Raw genomic sequence first — 15217 nt, 5'->3', positions numbered from 1 at the left:
AAAGCAGAGAGATTGGAGAGGAAGAGATTTCAAGAGAATACTGTAAACTGCTTGCGCAGCGTGCCTGCACTCCCAGCCCCGGGCTGCCAACGTGATCATATTGCTTTCGATGTGTGCAAGTGGTTAGGAGGCAAACAAAAGCTGAAGGTGTGAAACGGACTAGTCTTGTCTCTTTCCAGCCGGAAAGCACAGTGGCAGTCATGCGATTTCCCACTTGAAGACCACTTCAGTTAGCAGAATTGCAAGGACTACCTGTAAAATGTAAAGTAACACCCTCATTTGCTGATCTGGGCAGGAAAATTAGTTCAAAGCAAGGGGACACCTGACAAATACTCATTTTACCCAAAAATACACAACCTGCTCCCCCACCTTCCTGTTTTTATTGATCTAACTTTGGGGCATATTTTTTTTATAAAAAAGAGTTTCACTTTAAAAAGGTAAAATGACGTTTCCTTTATTTTTTTATAAACTCCCCCCCACATAAACAAAACAGACACAGAACAGTATCTCAGAATAATTAAAAAAGGGAGAGAAAAAATTGAAAAGACAGGGGGGCCCGAGCAGTCCAACTAGTCCACAGTAGAAAAATAAATCTTAAAAGAGGAGGGGAAGGAGGGGTGCAGCAGGAATAAGAAGAGGACAGTCTCCCAAAAGGTGTATTTTCGTTGCATGTTATGTTTCCCTGGGGTGTAGACTATGACATGTGGCCAGTTCCTATGATTTGGGGGAAGGGGATAGAAAAAAAGAGAGAGAGAACAGAATATAAATATATATTTGAATTGGGAAGAGGCAGCTAACTTTCCCCCCAAGAGGAGACTGGGAAGAGAAGGGATTACATTCAGAAACTCCATACATTCACCAAGAAAGGCAAGGGTACAAATCATGGAAGTCAACGTTTATCCTGGAGCTACATCCACTCCCACTTCCTCCACGTAGTGTTTCTTGTGGACTATCCAACTGCAGAGGCTTGAAGAAAGGGAGGGGGGCATGAGGAGGAGGAGGAGGAGGGAGGGAAAGAGCAGGCTAATTTCTCAGCAACCCAAACAGGACCAAAGTAGTGCAGACTGAGGGGTTGAAAGCTGATAGCATAAACCCAAGAGGGTCACGTACCTAAACTGGGTGGGGAGAGGGGGTAAGCAAAAGTGACGCTTGCTCCATACACAGGGGAAGGGGGCAGGAAGAACTGAGGGGATGAGGCCAGTCTCCACCTCAAAGATTACTCAAGGAAAGTCTAGAAGTCTGTTGGATATTCAAGCCCATCTGGTACCTATGGTCAGAATTAGATCTTCCATCTAGTGATGGTTATAGTAAAAGGGCTTGTTCCCTTATTCTTTCTCATCACCACTGGGTTCAAACAAATGAGTACTGGTTGTTCACAGCCCTGGCTCGTCCTTCCGGCTCCTCTGGCAGAGGAAGGGATCCCCCGACTCTCACAGATGCTCCCTCGTCCACCTCTGGCTCCATCTGGGCCTCCTCCTCAGTCTGCCCCTTGGACTCCAGCAATCCATGGTCCAGAGGAGCATGAGATGGCCGGGCTGGAGGGAGAGGAGGTGGCAGTGGCAGGTTACGAGAGGTGCTCGGCTCTGTGGGGGGAGAGAAGAGACAGACGGACAGACAGGCAGAGAGACAGGATGGTCTGGGGTTAAGACAGGAAGAGGGAGTAAACACTGAAACCCAGTGTTAGTTCAGCAAGTTTTAAAGACACTCTCCATGAACAGATTCATCACTAACTATATTATAGTATCCAGGGCTCCTCAAATGCAATCATTCAGGAATTGTCTGGAAATGGCTATGCTGTACTGATTTGATTTCTAAAACCTGTTTTCTGCTGTAGCTCCTGAATGAAATCAAATTACTATTACTGTATAAGGACAGGGGCTGATTAATATTATCTTGGGGCTGTGCTCCATACTAAAAAAAAAAAATCTGTACACAGATAGGTGTTTTCTATAATCCATTATAATATGCAAACTTGACTTAAAAGTGTTCTGCTTCCTGCACAAAGCTGAGCTTTGTAGACTGTAGACAATTTGTAGACAATCCTTTGGTTATGCAAGTTCCCATTCTAGGAACCTTGTGCAATGGATGCTGGATTGCACGCTATGTACATGCACAAAAGCATGGGCCACTTTGTACATGTGCAAAAATGACCGCCACATGTTTTGAACTCTTTCCATTAAGTCAAGCTTACTTAAGCCAGGACTTAAGTGGCCCAGAAATTGCCTGAACTGATCAGTAAGACTATCACCTGTTCAAAATAATTTTACCTATTTAATTTTAAGTGTTTTTACTATCAGTCTACAGTTAGTGCATTTTAGGGACATAAAGCTATTTGAACTATGATTCAACAAGGTGAAATACTAAGCTATTGTGATCTTTCAGGTTTTATTCTTATTTGATGCTCATAGATACCATGCAGGCAGAGAATGCAATTCCAAATATTAATACAAAAATGTTGATAATTATGGAGAGATGCAAGGCATGATACATATGGCATTGCAATTCCTATCCATTATTCTATATACTTCTCACAGGATACTGGCAACATACTCTGAATGTGAGCATTAGAACATGATTTTCTAATAAACAGAAAATTTCAAACTTTTCTAGTTCTCTACCCAATATCAGATTCTAGAATTTGAAGGGAATCTCCATGTATTTTATGCTGGCAATATTAGAGGATTCATTCACTAAACTATTGTAAGGAATGGCTTCACATGCCAGGTGAAACCATAATATGATTTGTTTTGTCTTAGTGTGCCGTGTAACTTCAACCTACATATTGAATGCTGAATATTTTATTGTTTAAAGCTGAAAAACTGACACTTTTTAAGAGCATAAATGTTTAGACTTCATTATAAATGTCATGTGCTATTTCAGAAGTGTGCTGGCCTTTTCGTTTGTTCTTCTCTACCAGACAATAACTATGCAACATACCTACCTTATTTCTAGAACATGCTTAGGAGGTAGAAGACCTTTCAGTTAGGGATTCCTTCCTGTGCTTTTGTGCATGGGACAAAAGTTAAGGCAATCATGCTGGCCATATTTTCACTCTCAGTTGTCCTAACACAATCTTTTTCCAACCTGGCATTCATTATGTGTGTTGGGTTACAACTCTATGATCCCCAAGCAAATGGGGAAGACAGTCTAACGCAAACCCTAAAGGACCTGGTTAGTGAAAACTGGTTTAATAGTATATCTTCATGTTGCATTATAACCCTGCCTGGGCGGAGGGTGGGGGGTGTCACGAAATTCAGAATTGTTTCAGCCACATGAGTTAGTAAATTCCTAGAAGGCAGGCAGTAAAAGAGGCAGCAATAGTCTATTCTTTGGGGTCTGGGTAGGTCATCTTTAACTTTGGGCTGTTGATACGTTCATTACAAGCAAGGCTTTTCTGCAGAGTTCTGCTATATCTAATACAACTGAATTATAGAAGTTGCCCAAACAATAGTTCTGAGATGGCAATTAAGATCCCCCTCTACAGAACACTAGAAACTGCCTGATGCCAAACCAGATTATGGTTCCATGTGGTTAGAGAAACTATTAGAGACTCTTCAGGGTTCTGCACAGAAGCCTTTCTTAGTCCTACCTGGAAATGCCAGAAGGAGCACCTGAAATCTCTTCCCTGCCTCCTGGTGTCAGACAAGTGGATGGCGTAGACACTGCATTCACATGACCCATGGATAGCGATGGCTATGGCGTGGGGCCGTGACACACGCACACACACGGTCATATCCCTGCCTTCCTCCTGTGGTAGCTATTGCACACTTACACGCAGTCACCCGCGGAGGCAGCAGCAAGGATGGAGATGAGGTTGGGGGGCGAGTCGGGGTCCCCACTGAACCCAGACACTGGCGCTCGGCTCCCAGCCCGGTCCCGGCCTGTGACAGAGATGCCCACATCAGAAATAGGGATTGGGGGTGAGGAAGAGAGGCAGCAGTGAACATGGGGTGAACAGGTTTATCCTCCCTCCTGGTACATGCACACTGCATAGAGCTGGAAGAGAAGTCTTAGACAAAGAGCAGGGCAACAAAGGAGGGGCCGATTGGAGCTATAATGGAAGAAGATGGTGGGAGATGGAGCATGACATGGACTGGCAATAGTGTCTATGCTCTTTCCACCCTGCAGCCCCACTTAATCCTCACTCACCATGCAGCCTTTGTGAAGCAACCACGTAGCTGACAAGCGTCACATCACTGGAGCCCCCTGATTCAAGGGGGATGGGATGGACCCGGAAGTGCTCCAGCATATCAAAAATGGTCTGGAACCAGAGATGCTGAACACGGCACTGCCCTTCTTCATTCAGGGAGAGGCGCAGATGCTAGGGGTAGGAAAAGGAGGCTGAGTGGGAAACCACTCGAGCCAGATTGCAGTCTACCCTGTCCCACAGCCCCTAAGCACCACTTGATAGGCCCCCCCAGGCCACTCCACTCACCTTGGCTTTTCCCTGGAAGTTAAAGGTCAGGACGTATTCACCCCGCCGTGTCTCACTTTGACGCACTAAGAAAACACCATGGCTGCTGGCTCCTCCTGCCAACACCAACTGGGCGGCTTTGAGACGGGACAGGGTGCCATGGAACCATGGGTATTCAGAGAGCGGGTGCTCTGTGTCACCAAGACTACCCCCACCTGGGTCGGGCTCCCCTTGGAAGAGGAAGGAACCTGAGCAAGGAGAAAAGCAACAGAAGATAGCCAAAACCTACTCAGAAGAATCTGGAACTTGCTTCCTTCCACAGCATTCAACCCAAGGGACGCTGATGCATGTGGCCCAATGGAAGCCTTGACCGGATGGTATACAGTTTCAGAGGTTACATCAGAAAAAGAAAGTTCATGGTAAGTGGTACAAACACTGCCCACTTTGGGGTTGGCCAGTCTGCAGACTACTATCATTTTTCCTCTACCATCATGCCATTCTCAATACGATCTCCGGTAGGGGGGGGAAAAAGACTCCTTAGGCCCTCCTCAACTCTAGACCAAGCATTCTCATCCCATTTCAAAGCATTACCTGTGGTTTCCGGGGTTTCGGGGAAAGCTGTATGGAGGAAGCCAGTGGAAAATTGCCCTTCATTGACTGGCACCCGAGGCAGCAGCTGAGGAGGCGGCAGCTCCATTGAATCGAAGTGTGAGGCAGCAATAGAGACCGAGCTGGGAGACATGGAGGCGGAGGGGCGTTCCATCAGTCCACCATAGGCACCTGGAAAGGCAACGTTACAAGCTGGGCTCAGCTGGGGCTTCTAAAAACCATGTCACTTCCTCTTCCACGGCTTAGGACTACACTTTGCACATACACCCCAAAGAGGGAGGTGCATTTGCCATCTCCTTAACAGAGCATGTGTGTGATGGAATGGACTTATGAAGGCCATGCTCAGGGAGATAAGTGTGTTCTTAGCCCCCAACAGGAGCATGGGAAGTTCAAGAAGATGAGGCTGGCACCTCCCTAAGGAATTCACGGTGTTCTGGCTGGCTGGCTTGGGAACTTGGGTTCAGTCTGGTGAGATTCTGTCTTGAGGTGGAAGCTAATAAACGCAAGAGAACTGTATTTGCATTGTCTCATGGAATTCTTTGGGTTGAACCTGACAATATGCTTGTGCTTATTTCCATTTTTCTTCATCTACAGCAAACAGCAGCACCTCGCTGACCTTGGCAGATTCTGAAGAAAACGAAGAGCTGATTATTACTTGGATGGGAGACCATCAGGAAATCCCAGAAGACAACAGTGGAAAAGCACTTCAATGTTATTGCCAATAAGCTTGACTCCAGGGATTTTTTTTAATCTTTACCTATTTTTCTTGAGGGTTAAGTAGGTTTTTACCAAAGTTTTGTTTAAAGGTTTCAAATATTTTCGTAAATATCAAATCCTGGCTTTACTACTAGTTTGCATTTTTCTCATGTGCTTATCTCGAATGTTTAGTTTGTGCCTGAAAGCTGTTTTTGGTATAATGTGTAAAAAAATAAATCAGACTCATACTAAATAAATCTTACTGGTACTCAGCTATTGCTGGATTGTCACAGCGTCCTGTAAGGTACAAAGATTCAACTGGGATTTACTGCCTCAAGGTCACACAACAAGCTTCTTATCTGCCTGGGGATTTGAACTTGGGTCTCCATCCTGATCCTGATCTCACAATCACACCACTGTGATGGCTCCAACTACTTTAGCACACTCATTTTTAAACAATCAAGAAAATTCTTCTTGGTCAAAAAACTGAAGTTTTTAATTTTTTTTATTCCATCCAATGTTTAAGTGGCTTAGGAGAAATCTCTATGGGCTGGTATCTAGTGTATCTGGTAAACTGATCTAGATAGAGGCTTCAGAAAGATACTGTGATGCTTGCTCTGTTTAAGACAGTTCTCAGCTTCATATAAAAGTCATTTATCTGCCATTCTTCTATCAATATTCACTGTTACTTTAATTTAGTCAATCTCAGATAGCAAAGACAGAAAAGATAAAGGAATTTTAAAAAACTAGTTTCATAATGATACTAATGGAATAATCACATCAGGATATAATTATGGAAAAGGAGAAAGAGCTAAGTGCCTTTAATTCCAGCAAGGCCTGCATAACGGGCCTCAGCATCTAATCTTTCAACCAGCTACATCTAGACCTACTAGGTGCCACAAAATACAGTTTGGGACAAGAATAAATCAAATGGTAATTGATTCCAGCCAGGCCAATGGAGAGGGCCTTGTCATCTCATCTCAGCTGGCTAAAGCTTAATGGAAAGTTTCACTTCACTATGTTTGTACACTTAATTAACAAAATCAGCATGTATCTTTAAATATACATTCCCTGGCTGGTGAATGTGGGGTTCGTATAACATTCATGAAGTAGTCACTGAAAAGACATATACTGTAATTCCAATAAATATAGTATCATTACTGTAAATGGTATTTTACATAGCAGAAGGAGCCAGGTCTCTGATCTGACAAGATTACAACCTAAAATTACCATATATATTCGCAGATAAGCCCATCAGAAGATAAGCCGAATTTTGAATTTTTAAACAAAATACCGTGAAAAATGCGCCACTAGCGGATAAGCCAACCCTCAAAATATTCGTGTATTTTAATTTTCACAATTGGCTTATCCATGGGAAATTCAGAGATTATCCATTTTTCATGTATATTGGTTAAAAATTTGAGAGAGAGATTATCTGCGGATGGGCTTATACACGAAAATACACAGGATATGCAAGTACTTACCGTATAAGCGGAACCCAATTTTTGGGGTGCATTTTTGGCACCTAAAACTCTTGGCTTATTCACAAGTATATATGGCAGAACTTCTATGCTTGCTGGCTAAGAGAACAAGGAAGCATGTGAAGAAGATGTTGCATGATACACCCTTTCAGAGAATACCATCCTTGGGAGAAGCATTCTATGCTCTAATGCAGACAGACTGCCTGCACACAAAGATGTCGCTGGAAGGCCTCTTTAGCTGAAAGTTTTGCCAAGGGATCAGGAGGGCATAATGGTGTGGGCGTACATCTGTGGCAAATACACACCTTGGCTGAGCTGTTCATTGCTCTCGCTCGGCACCATGGGAAGTTCCCGGCTGGGCATGCTATCTGAGTGGTTCATGCATGGCTGTTCCAGGCTATCAGTGCTTTCTCTGTGGAGACAAGTACAACTAGCAATGTTTCCATATTCCAGGACAACAAATATCTGACCATTTAACGTTGGCAACAAACAAACAGCAAAGGAAGGTTCTAGCTCTTGTCCTATATCAGTCAAGCCATTCTATGCATCTGATGAAGTGAGCTGCAACTCACAAAAGCTTATGCCTTTTAACAGTATGTGTTAGTTAGAAAAGGTGCTGCCACTGATTTTTGCCACCACAGACTACACAGCATTCTTCCCACAATATTAAGCCCTGTTTGTGAGTTTTCCAGAGGCATTAGCCTTCTACTGTTGGAAATAGAAAGCCAAGATGACCTGGAGCTTTTGTCTGATTGCTTGTTTTAAGGAGCAAGGATCGTGTACCTGTTCCACAGCCATCCGAATCTCGGGGTTGCAACACTGTTCAATTAATGTATAGTAAGAACATTATTGTTAATTCCTACATACCTGTTCTATCTCTCACTCTTACCCTAATCTTCTTCCCACAAGCTCTCATGAGAAACTGCTTTATATAAAATTGGATAATGAATCATATTCTTTTATTATATCCTCAGTGCGTGGGGAAGAGACCAAACCAGCATTGCCAATGATGAGAGATGATGGAGCTGTTGTCTAAACATCTGAACAGTTACACATTTCCCACACCTGATTTACTCTACAGAAGCAGCAACTCTACAGAGGCAAAGTCTTGGCCCCCTGCCAAGTTTTTGTTAGGCCTTATAACTGTTCTCTCTTTACTTGGAGACTGAATCTGGGACTTTCAACCTGTGCATTATGTATTCCGCCACTGAGCTATGGCCTTTCTTGATGCGTAGGGCAACTTACCCCAGGCCCATGCATTCCTGAATGTCAGCCAACCATGACCGCATCTGCAGCGAGTCAACAGTCTCAAGGATGTACTCCAAGGAACTTGAAAGCTTGGAGGAAGGGGAAAAACTAATAAATATACAACATCCCAGGATAGGTTTTATTCTAGAGCTCTGTTTCCCTCTGAAAAGCCAAGAGGAATGATAGACTTATGCCAGTGAGAAGAGAGGGTAGACCCCAAACTCAACTGATGTTATGGAACAGTTTATTGCAAACATGGTATCCAAGATTGAAAAACATTTTCAAGAATCATGCATGCACACAAGCACAATTCAAATCCAAGGACTTAATTCATCTACTCCTATCTTAAGGTGATAACATACATAAAAAAGATCAGGAGTTCCATGTTTGGCCTTTGATAGAAGGGCACCAACACTGATCGAAGTCAGCAACTGGAAAGATCCTTTAGCAGCTGCTTACCCCTCCCCTCATTCAGCCTTGAATTCTTTGCCAGATGCTTTTGTGGTTATCTACATTCCACTGACTGAATTCTCGATGGATTTAAAATATAAGAACCACTGAGGACCCAAATTCCTCCCTCCAACACATACTGATCTAGCCATAAAGTGTCATTTCATTTAAGAAGCCATTTTATACAGTCTCCTCTGCAAAAGGAGAGATGGATTCCTTTCCTCCCAAGGACATAGGAAAGTTTGGAAGGAGTAAATCTGCTCAGAAACATCACCACTGCCAAATGTAGGAAGATAGTCCAGCACTGCTGGAGAGGGAGGATAGAAGGGACCATTAATTTTCTTTTATGAAAACATGAGAGGCAAGAAGCAGACAACTGCTAAACACATTCTCCAACCAGAGGTTAGTGATGGAAAGCATTCTAATTCTTCAAGAAACAAAAGAGGAGGTTGTTCTACACATACCTTGGTTCTAGATACATAACTAGTAATGTTTCAATTATTACCAAATCTTAACTCTACCCCATCAATCTTTTTCTGACCTTAAGTACAAAGGTGTTCTCCTTGTCTGGCATCTCCAGTGGAGTTGTTGTCCGCACATCCATTACGCAGGAGCAAGCAATGCTGACCCGTGGCTTTGTTGCCTGATGGTTGGGGTAGAAAAGAGACTGTTATGACAATATTTGCATGGCCTAAATCAGGAACCCCAAGCTTCTGACCTCTCCCCATGATTTCTCTCTTGCCTGAACACAATGACTCAGTGCTCACCTTTGGTGGGATGTAGAACTCCAACAGGTAACCCTCCCCTTCTCCCTTCCCTGCCTTGCGCAGGAGAAGACGGCATTTCTGCCAGCGTGTCCTACTGCCCCCGCCTGACCCATCATCAGCTACAATGTAGTTCAGTAGGCCTTCACGGCGCACACTAGCCAGTTCTACTCGGAGAGAGGCTGGGGAGGCTTTGTTGAGCCGAAGACGTTCAAATCGGTGAGTCCAGCGGTCTGAGTCACCCCCCCCCGAAGAGTTGGAATTGCTGTTGGCTCCAGTAGGCGTCCCATCTCCACCACCAGAAGATGACTCGGCTGAGGTCTTCCACTGCAGAATGCCGCGTACGCTACCTCGGACGCTGCGGCTAACATTGCGCAAAGAAAAGCGCTTCTTCAGCTTTGGCTTTGTAGCAGTGACTGCTGCCACAGTAGAAACATCTTCAGAGCTGCGGGACTGGCTGCTAGAGAGGCCAGAGGGTGGGCCCAATGGAGGCTCAACAGGGGAAGCAACAGATGAGTCACTGCAGGTCTCAGAGAGGTCTCGTGCAGAAGAACAACCAGTGAAAGGGGCAATGTCACACCGGGGTGGCGAGTCACTGGTGTAAGCTCGGCTCACTTCAGCCTCAAAATGTTCTAGGAAGTGCTCTGCAAAGCGGTGTGAGAAAGCAGCTTCGGCTCCTGGTGTAGCAAACTGGGGGTTCTCACCAAGGAAGGTCCGGAAACGACGGGCAAAATCAACTGCAGCAGCACGAGCGTGGACTTCGCAGAATTCCCGCCAACCCAGGGAGGGGAGAGAGGCAGGTTCTCCCACCATCCCTCCCCCTACTGGTGACAATGGCACTGCACTTCCGTTCATGACCGCCCAGGTGGGGCTGGATAACAACACATCCAGTGCCAGGATTGGGTTGCTGTTAGTACCAGCGGCTTTATGACCTGAAGAGGGAGAAACAGAACAGTTATTATAAGGTATAGGGAAGAAACAACCTGCATAAATAATGTTCTTACAGGGATTTTCTTACAAACCAATTATTTACTTTTGGTGCATGTTTCTTATTAATCAACAGAGGTTTTTTCTTTACCTTTGACTAACTGCTAACACCTTTACATATTTGATCATTTCATACATGCTTATAGGCTTAAGATGCTACTCCTAAAGACCAGAATAATAGGAGAGTCTGAATATTTTATAAATGGCATAATGGAGAGAGCAATTTTTCCATCAGAAACATAATTGGAGAAACAGTGGAAACAAGGAACAAACAATTGCATAAAAGAATGATGTACAGCTTGCACACATTTCTCATTTTCAGGTAGCTGAAGCAAAGCTTTCTAGATAATTGGGCTAGCTAGAAATAAGCACTGTTTCTTAGTTAAGGCAAAGCTAAATACTTTTCTGAAATGTCTTTGGACAAAATAAATTCTCATATTGAATCTGTAACCCAAGCACCATCTTGTATTTATTACATGGATGTGGAGATGATTAGGTCATAATGGTTTGATAAATCTTACCACCATTCAAGACTCAACCGCCATACTTCTGTATAGCCTAGTCTGGGCAGTACAGTCTCAAGGAAAAAACAGAGATTGGTAAAAAATAAACTGCAGTACATTGGCAAACTTCCATTAGATGAACAACCCCTTGCTGGTTATTGAGACTTTTGCAAAGAATGCTGGACTAAGTATAGTACATTGTGATCTGAATTTGCAGGACACTATATTTTTGATCAAGAATGCATACTCCTGAAAGTTATGCTTGTTTTGTAAATTTAAATACATCTGCTAAAATGATGTTTCTAACAAATTTAAGATTAAGTTAGCCATCCTCTAGAATAGATAAACAAGAGATCATGCCTACCTCATGAACTTGTGCAGTACAATTCTTATATAGTATTTCCCTTGCTTGGAAGCATTTTTGCACAGAGCACCTGCACATCAGGGAAAAACTTTTAAGGTTTTACATGGAGGGAGCTTTCAGTCCAAGCATGTCTTTTCAAACCAGTGACATATTTGCATTTCCAAAATGACAAAACCGCAAAAAAGAACTGTACCATCCAACTATCAACTTATTCAGTAAATCATACATCTGTATCTAGTTACTGAAAGGTTTCATGCAAGAACCTAACTCTTTCCACAGCACAGCTAACTCTCAAAAACTAATTATGTAATTATGTAATTCAACCTTCCCTTGTTCTTTAAATTTTAGATAAGCCACCTGGCAAAATTTTGTGGTCTCACAAAAGAAGACATACTTTTATAGCTGTCTTTGCTACATTTGGAAAAGGCCAGGTCACTTTAATAATTATATTCCAGTAGTACCTGAACTATTTTATATCCTATTCCCTGGAGCCCTGATTTTTAAACTGAGAGTGAATACTATCCAGTTTGTCTGCAAATATGCTGAACCTTCCTCAAAATGTGCATTCCTTTGAACATGGATCAGGATAAGCAGGAAAACATGTATCTAGTAGAGAACAAGATAAATGTGGGATGGTCATACCTGAATAGGAAAAATTCCTACAACTGAACATTTGCTGTGGTCTCATTTAGCAGTATCTTTCAGGCTTGCAACCAAGTAACTAGAAATGCCATTAAATATAGGATTTTTTGCATTAAAAGCAAAAGCTCTGAGGTGCGATACTTTCTGTGGCTTAGGTACAAAAGGAAAAATCGACAGAGGGAGCGACGTTATTGAATAGCTAAAGATATTGGTGCGGGAAGATGCAGGTTTGGAAGGTCTTCCCTGCTAACTCTTATGTGCAGATTGGAGGACGCGGGAGGGGAAAAGCCAGCAGAGAGGCGGGAGCTGCTTCTCGCACGCATCCCAAAGATAGGGCGTTACACTCCTTAAAGACCTCCTGCATCTTAAGCCGACGCAGAGTGAACTGATTCACATGACGTGGCTCCTTCCCTGCTACGCTCCTGCGACGGGAAAAGCCACGCTTGGCGAAATTCGGCGCTCTTCAGAACTTGCCGCGCGGCCTTCTGAACCCTGTTTGTGGGAAGCAAGGGGCAGCCTGATGGACGAGCCTCACTCCCGAGCAGTCGTACCCTGAGCTAGATCGAGAAGTAAAAGACCCCCTCCAGATTCCGGACCCAGCAACCCAAGACGTCCCACTTGAGGAAGGGACGGGGGCAGAAAACGAGCCGTTCTCAAGGGCGGGAAGGGGGGCTGAACGGGGGAAAAGGTCTCCACGCGAGCGGGGAAAGAAAAGGGGCCTCCGTTCGGCTCGGCGCATCTGTCACTCACCATCCCGGCCTTGGGTTCCTTCCAGGAGAAAGGGTTTGTCTGTCCACCTCTCTCACTCTCCCTGGCTTTCTCACACCACTTCCGCTTCCGGGTTTTTGTCGTTGGTGTAAATTGTTTTCCTGCTTTCACTTCCGTCTTCGTCATCAACACAGGAAGAGTGAAGGGTTGAAAACAACACGCTTTACCATAGAGAGAACGCGGATTCGGCTAGAAGGGTCACGGGAAATCCAGATAATCTGTTAACGTAGCTCTCCTTCTCCGTTGGATCCTGCGTCCAAGTCGTTACCATGGTGGCTCGTGACGTAGATTTACGAATGCTCGTGGGACGCTGAGGGGGCAGGGGAGTTCTTTGGTGAGCGTCTTTCTTCGGTTGCTCAGGCAACGGCACATCCGGAACTTCCCGCCTTTCGCAATTCTCCGAATGGTGACTAGGAACGCCCCACGGCGTTCAATGGGGCTTGCTCTTTCCTTGCCAAGGCTGTTAGTACTTGTGTGCGAGTTTTGAGCATATGCAGAGTGCTTTCCCTGAGGAAAGCCTTCTGTCAATCTACGGCTAGAGGATTTCCACAACAAAAATGTTTTTGGCGGCCTGTTCCGAAGCCCGCCATCTCTTCTTTTTCCTCCCATTTTTTTACGATTCACGCCTCCATTTGAGAGCCCATTTATAGCCGATTAGTCAGTGCTCTGTCGTGACCGGTATGTTCTGATAACGTCAGTGTTCGCACAGCATCCAGAACCGATCAGCCATGGGGGAAGCAGGGGTCAATTGTGAGAGGCAGAAATTGTAAGCGGAGGGGAAGTGTAGAGCAGCGTCGTGTAGCGCGACTCAGAGGCCGTGGAAGAGCATTAGAAACCTGCCTTCCGCCAAAAATGCGCGTATGGAGAGATTAGCGGCCCATCTGCCTGCCACAGACTCTACACCCAGAGCAGAGAAATGCAAGGAGACCTTCTGATAGTCAGTGGTATACAGGTGGGGGGTATGATAGGGATATGGACCAAGATCTGTGTTCTGGCTCAGCATCTGCCAGTTATTTCACCTTTCGATGCTATCTGGCATTGACACCTGAGGCGGAATGGCTGCCACTGCTGCTGCAGCTGAACCACCTACCATGGTGCCACCACTGCCACAGGTTGCATGTACTATCTCCCGTCTTGTCTACATATATTGCTTCCAAGTAGCGTCTGTGCCTGCAGCTCCTCCACTGCTGAAATGGCTCTGTCAGGGCTGCACTCCCACTCCCAACACAGCTTGGCGCTGCCTTCCGTAGCATACTTACTGTAGGTATGGGATGAATGCCGCTTCTCTTTTAGGGATGTCCTCCTATCCAACTTGCATCTTCATTGGACAGAATGCTTTTTTGGATTCTGGAGCATGTCCAGGCAGGATAGTTCTGGTCTTATCCCCCTTTGTTTGCCTTTTCCCATTGTTGTATTCCAACTCGGAGTGTGATTTCTTCATGTTGCCCCAGCTCTTCCTGAACAATTGCCTATTACTCATCTAATCAATGCCCAGCTGCTCTGGAGAGATAGCTGGGACATCTTAGCCATCATTTCCTCATCCTCTCCATCCATATGCACATGCTGGAATCCCCTAGCCCATACATAAGCTTCCAGGGAGAATCCCACCCTAGGCTCAACCTACAATGCCCTCCTCAGGTTTATCAACAAAAATGGTATGTGGATCAGCTGCTCAGCTCCTACAGATCTCTCTCACCCACCCATCCTTTGCCAAATGCAAGTCAAGTGACCAAAATATGACCTGCTGATCTGCCAGCCACTTAGCCAAGGAGCATTTCAGTAGGATGTCGCATCCTGCACTTCATTCTTGCTACCACCTTACCCCTCTTCCTAAAATCTGGTCCACCATTCCACTCCTGCACCCCAAACATTCTATCCTCCTTGAGCAAGCAGAGACTGGAGGGGCTACTGCCCTGAATCAGCCTGTTGTTCCTCATTACCTGGAGTTCCATACAGCTTCATGGATCTTAATCATTCCTTAGCAGTGTTTGGAAAGCTAAAACAAATGTGGTTCGTTTGCCAGTTTGCAACTGTGTTTTTGAATTCACATAATACGCATAAGCCATAGTTTCAAACTACAATGCTGGAATCACACAACGAGCCAGGTCAAAATAAGATGAACTATATTATGCTTAACTTGATGAATGTAGAGTAGTGTTATGGTGGGTATGCTTGGAATTCTGAAGTGAGGTATCAGCTATGTTTTTAGGCAGAGAGGTATTAGCAATGTACACAAATGTCCATGTGAGCTTTAGAAACCAACTTTTTGGAAATTGTCCCCCTTTTATGTT

The 15217-nt window shown here is 44.6% G+C and overlaps 1 protein-coding gene across 2 annotated transcripts; it reads right to left on the bottom strand.

Annotated features, from left to right (window-relative positions):
* Nucleotides 1-437: 437 nt before the first annotated feature.
* Nucleotides 438-13024, bottom strand: SH2B1 (SH2B adaptor protein 1). Of its 2 annotated transcripts, XM_007421440.3 has the most exons (10): nucleotides 12909-13024; nucleotides 9666-10594; nucleotides 9440-9541; nucleotides 8446-8537; nucleotides 7506-7612; nucleotides 5006-5194; nucleotides 4436-4662; nucleotides 4150-4321; nucleotides 3773-3881; nucleotides 1413-1583 (listed from the first exon to the last, which is right to left on the bottom strand). In XM_007421440.3, exons 2-10 carry the CDS (start codon nucleotides 10515-10517, stop codon nucleotides 1565-1567), a joined length of 1869 nt encoding a protein of 622 aa, XP_007421502.1. In that variant the 5' UTR covers nucleotides 10518-10594; nucleotides 12909-13024; the 3' UTR covers nucleotides 1413-1564. The 2 variants fall into 2 exon arrangements, with proteins under 2 accessions (XP_087998898.1, XP_007421502.1); XM_088142772.1 differs by lacking the exons at nucleotides 3773-3881; nucleotides 12909-13024 and having other exon boundaries at nucleotides 438-1583.
* Between the last annotated feature and the right edge of the window lie 2193 nt (nucleotides 13025-15217).

The sequence above is a fragment of the Python bivittatus genome, unplaced genomic scaffold (genome assembly GCF_059951505.1).
Source record: "Python bivittatus isolate LINGU-HERP-01145 unplaced genomic scaffold, Pbiv_v1 ctg000440_np1212, whole genome shotgun sequence".
Taxonomy (NCBI): domain Eukaryota; kingdom Metazoa; phylum Chordata; class Lepidosauria; order Squamata; family Pythonidae; genus Python; species Python bivittatus.
The sequence above is the reverse complement of the archived record's forward strand: the minus strand, read 5'-3'. Positions and strand labels throughout refer to the sequence as shown.

What these genes read in the sequence shown, in the direction of transcription:
- SH2B1 (XM_088142772.1), bottom strand. Translation starts at nt 10,517, where the DNA reads ATGAACGGAAGTGCAGTGCCATTGTCACCAGTAGGGGGAGGGATGGTG. An exon ending in AGTTCTACATCCCACCAAAG is followed by an intron (nt 9,542 to 9,665) that starts GTGAGCACTGAG and finishes CCCAACCATCAG; the next exon opens with GCAACAAAGCCACGGGTCAG. An exon ending in AGAACACCTTTGTACTTAAG is followed by an intron (nt 8,538 to 9,439) that starts GTCAGAAAAAGA and finishes CCTTCCTCCAAG; the next exon opens with CTTTCAAGTTCCTTGGAGTA.